Source organism: Pinus tabuliformis, chromosome X (assembly GCF_031772625.1).
Source record: "Pinus tabuliformis cultivar Carrire ecotype Pingquan chromosome X, CPIR1, whole genome shotgun sequence".
Lineage (NCBI taxonomy): Eukaryota > Viridiplantae > Streptophyta > Pinopsida > Pinales > Pinaceae > Pinus > Pinus tabuliformis.
In genome coordinates this window covers 1,682,299,681-1,682,304,447 of record NC_142308.1, presented here as the reverse complement: position 1 = coordinate 1,682,304,447, position 4,767 = coordinate 1,682,299,681, and the positions used below count along the sequence as shown (strand labels likewise).

Genomic DNA, 4,767 nt, shown 5'->3' with positions numbered 1-4,767 from the left:
AATATCTAATTAAAATGAGAAAGCAAAATGAGTAATAATGACAGAAAAAAGATATGCACGATTTTTTAAATTTTTTATTATTATATTTTCTTCCTATCCCACATATATATTTAATATTAATAAAAATAAATTTAATATTGATAAAAATCGACTGATGCTGCTAGTACATAACGCTGAGTTCATCAATACGTCATTGGAAAGTAGTCCCGCAAATATAAATGCAACTCATACCTGGAGAGTTGTCGGAGCCACCTGATTTGGTCCGCGAGGCCACAGGTATGAAGCTCTACTTTGAAGCGTTAAAATTTGAAGATTGTAGAAGTTTGTCGTGATCTCGTCTCCACAGGGTCTGCCAAAGAGCATGCCGCATGCCCTGCGATAACAAGGCGGAACAACAAATTTCAAAACAAAGCGGGAAAACAAATTTCAAATTCAAATGGCCTCCGGAAGTGGAGTCGCCGGGAATTCGCCGGGGATCGGGATGTCCGACATGGTGTATGTTATGGACATGGGCATGGGCCTGGGCATGGTGGACCCGCTATCGGTGCATTAAAGGCCCGATAGCAGGCTAGTTAGCTCTTGCCCTTTGAATACTGCGATGGCCAAGTGCAAATCGAGTGCAAACACCCACTCATTTGCTATCACGCCTCCCCTTACGAAGATGACATAGGGCGTTCGCACCTTTAAGGACACCATTAAGCCACATTTTCCATATGATTATGGATCCATCGTCACCAACATAACCAAATCTTATTCGCTGCTTTGCTGTAACGCAACTGGCCTAACAATGCGGACTTGCTGTCTCCATCGGAACTCAAGGGCCGACCTCAGTCTCCGTGAGCTGCTTAGACTCCCTCCCTGTCGCTATCCTTATCCGTGAGCACTGATGTCATCACGGGTTCAATTACCGGCATCGAAGGGCCAGACTTTCTATAAAGTAATTCGCAGTGGAAGATATGCATTTCATCTCATCCTTCTCTTTCTCTCATTGATTCTTCATCCTATCTTTACCGAATTCTGCTTCCCGAATTGCATTCTGTGTCTGTGTGAAATTCAGTGACTTGCTTGCCTACACACAGAATCAATGGCGCCGAATGGTGGAATGACTAATGTGATGATGCTGCCGTCTATGGGTCACGGCCATCTCATTCCATTCATGCATCTTGCCATGAAACTCGCTGCCAGGGGCCTCACCGTTACCTTCGTCGTCACTTTTCATCACATCTCTGCTCTGAAGAGTAAAGTGGAGGCCGCTAAACAGAGTGGGCTGGACATCCACTTGGTGGAAATGGAGATCCCCGCAGACCAACTGGTCCTGGGCAAGGTCAACAGCAACAGCGTGCAGTGGCATAAGCTGCCCCACATGCACGTTGCGAACCAGAGCTTGGAAGACCCTTTCGACCGCTTCCTCCACCGATATCTGGAAGGAGAAATAAGCAGTTGCAGTGCCCTCGCTCCGCCGGTGTGCCTTATTGCCGATTTACTCCTTGGTTGGGCATCCGCTGTCGCCGAAAAATACGACATCCCAAGAGTGTGCTTGGACACCTGTGGCATGTTCTCAGAGTCCGTGCAGCAGATTGTGTGGGACGTTCTGCCTCGCAATCTACCGCGCAGCCCTTCGGGTCGATATGTTGTGCCGGGGGTTCCCAAGGAAGTGCGTCTCACACGGCTTCAGATGCTGCCGGAGCTACCGGAGGCGACGACGGAGAGCGCGAGGTATCCGTTCTGGAAACGGCAGAGAGAAGGCAACAAGCGGAGCTGGAGGATCATCGCTAACACCTTCTACGAGATGGAGGCGGAGTTTGTGGAGCATTTTCAGAGGGTCAACGGTACGATCAGGACAATTGGTCCCCTGCTCCCTGCCGAGGCGTTTGAGGACCGACCCTGCAAAATCGCCTCGGCGGTCCAGATCGGGGTCGATACGGATGAAAACAAGTGCCTGCAGTGGCTTGACGCGCAGGCGGAGGCGTCCGTGCTTTACATTTCTTTCGGGAGCGAGAATTCCATATCTATCGCTCAGACGGAGGAGCTGGCGATGGGTTTGGAAGCGAGCGGGGTGAAGTTCTTGTGGGTTCTGCGGAGACCGTCGGACTCTGGATCGAAGGCGTCTTCGTCGGCCCTGGACTTTCTCCCCGAGGGATTCCACGATCGTGTGGTGGAGAGCGAGCAAGGGTTTATCATTCTGGGGTGGGCGCCGCAGCTAAGCATTTTGGCACATCCTGCCACCGGTGGTTTTTTGTCTCACTGCGGATGGAACGCTGTGCTGGAGACAACGACGATGGGCGTTCCTATGATCGCTTGGCCGCTTTATGCAGAGCAGCACTTCAACTCAAAGTTTGTGGTGGATGAGATCCAGATCGCCATAGAGGCGCCCCAGAGAATCGACCAAAATTGGCTGGTTACGAGAGAGGATGTAGAAAGAATTGTTAAAGCGTTAATGGCAGAAGAAGAGGGAAAGAAATTGAGAGAGAGAGTGAGAGAATTAAAGGCGGCTGCGAGAGCAGCAGTGGCGGAGGGAGGATCCTCCCACGCCAATCTCGATCTCTTCGTCTCCGAAATCATGTCGTTGCAGCGTCATGAACATGAACCTGGTCCACTAGAACTGTAATATTTATTGTTGGCCAGGTCCACAATAAATGTAATATTTAGTGTGGAACCAGGTCCAGATGAAACGTAATATTTATTGCTGTTTTAATTTTCAAAGCAATTTTGAAATCTTTCGTTAGACTACACTGAAATCTTTACTTGTGACGTACGTAATCTTTCCGACAGATCGACGTGGAATTGACTAGCCTTTTTTGGGAACAAATATTAATATAGAATTATCTTTCAAACGGATATTTACATGGTTTAAATAAGAAAATATAAGTTTTTTTTAATCCAGTTTAATTTAGAGACTTATTATACAGTATGGGCTAAAAATTTTATTTGGTTTTATATATTTTATTTAGTATTTAAAAATATAATGAAAAATAATATAATGTATTTTATTTGGTCATATATATTTTATTTAACATTAAAAATACAATGTACTCTAAAAATATTTGGTAAATTTTTTTTATCTCTTCTCAACTCAGGTTAAAAACTATTTAAAATAAATCTAAACTCATATTTATTTTAACATGTATATAAAAATTATAGAAGAACATGTATGTAAAAGTTAATCTCTATTTTTGTGTGTTTAAAAATGCATTGTCATGAAAGTTCCAATATCTAGGGGATTTTTTAAGTCACACAACAGTTCAATGAAAATCCTTGGATCCCAACGTTCTTTTTTCCAAATGACATTCGTAACATTCCTTAATAGATGCCCATCAATCTCCCACTTCATAAGGCGAGTCAGAACAATTAATTGAGCCTTTGAATTCACACATTTGCTAATTAATTTAGATTCATCGAATTAATTTTTATAAAAAAATATTAAATTATTATTATTATTATTATTAATATAATAATTTTAATTCTAAAAATGTTTTAAAATAATGAATAAATTAAATACATATATTTTGGTTGTGATAACAAATTTCAGTTGAATTGGACGACATTATTAAATTTCGTTAAAACTCTACTCAAATTTAAATTCTATGATGGGTGAAACCATGTTTTAGAAGTTTGACTTCTTTTAAACTTTATCTATACGCGCATAAAATAAACCAAAATTTTAGAAATTTTGGGCTTTCATGTTGTGACAAGTGATGCTTTAAATGTTTGCTCTTTTATTTTTTATCTTTTTGCAGATATATTTATAAAATAAATCAAAAATTTCATTTTTGAGTTTTCATATTTTCATGAATAGAGGTAAGTTTTTTACATGTTTAATCAATGCCCAAGGACAAAAATAATGGACCCAATCATATATTTATGTAAGTTTTAATATTGTGTCTCATAAAGATAGGTTTATAATTTAGGAATTATAATTAAAAATTAGATTTTTATCTTCTTTTACATGAAATTGCGAATGATTAATAATTAAATTAATAAGTATAATTTTATTTTAAATTTTGATGTGTAAAAAAATAATATGAAAATTTTTAAAGTTGTCTGGGTAAATTTGACTTAATCAAATTATTAGTGATTTTCCAGTGAGAACCTATAGTTTTTCTCATGGTATTTATCTCTAACGCAGTCTATTTAAAGGCAAGAAGACTTTGTATTAATTTGTTTTAGTGACGAGTGGGATCCCAACCACTGTATTTTTAGACACCACCACTTCTCTTGGATTTGTAATCCCCCAACAATTGTATTTTTAGACACCACCACTTCTCTTGGATTTGTGATCCTAACCACTGGTATCAAAGCCTGGTGAATATCAAATCTAGAGTTGAGACTTATGATCTCGTAGAGTATGTGTGCAAAAGGTTGGTTTTAAGTGCAAGCTAAGAGTTGGGGAACACTATGAAAAGTGAAAAGTCCAATCAAGAAATCCTTGCACTAGATTTTGAATAGAAGAAAATCCAAGAAGAGGATGCATAATGATAATGAGGATGTACATAAATAACATGGATTGGAGATATAAGGAGAGAGAGCTCAAGTAGTAAGAAATGTTAGGTCAAGATATGGATCCACATGGATATATATATGTAGCGAGAGAGTGGTCATATGGATGTGAAAATGGAGATGGAGTCAATGAGTTGAAATTTAGTAAAGGAGCTAGTGTGTGATGAGAGTCATAGTGGTGTGACACCCTAAGGGTTTTAGGCCAAGGAAGATATATTTCCCAAGAAATTGCAAAACTTGTTGTTTAGGCGTATATATGACACAAGGGCA

The 4,767-nt window shown here is 40.0% G+C and overlaps 1 protein-coding gene across 1 annotated transcript; it reads left to right on the top strand.

The window, feature by feature from the left end:
• Positions 1 to 957: 957 nt before the first annotated feature.
• Positions 958 to 2,730, top strand: LOC149146485 (scopoletin glucosyltransferase-like). The gene has a single exon (XM_089448995.1). The coding sequence runs from the start codon at positions 1,085 to 1,087 to the stop codon at positions 2,606 to 2,608; it is 1,524 nt and encodes a 507-aa protein (XP_089305121.1). The 5' UTR covers positions 958 to 1,084; the 3' UTR covers positions 2,609 to 2,730.
• The last annotated feature ends 2,037 nt before the right edge of the window (positions 2,731 to 4,767 follow it).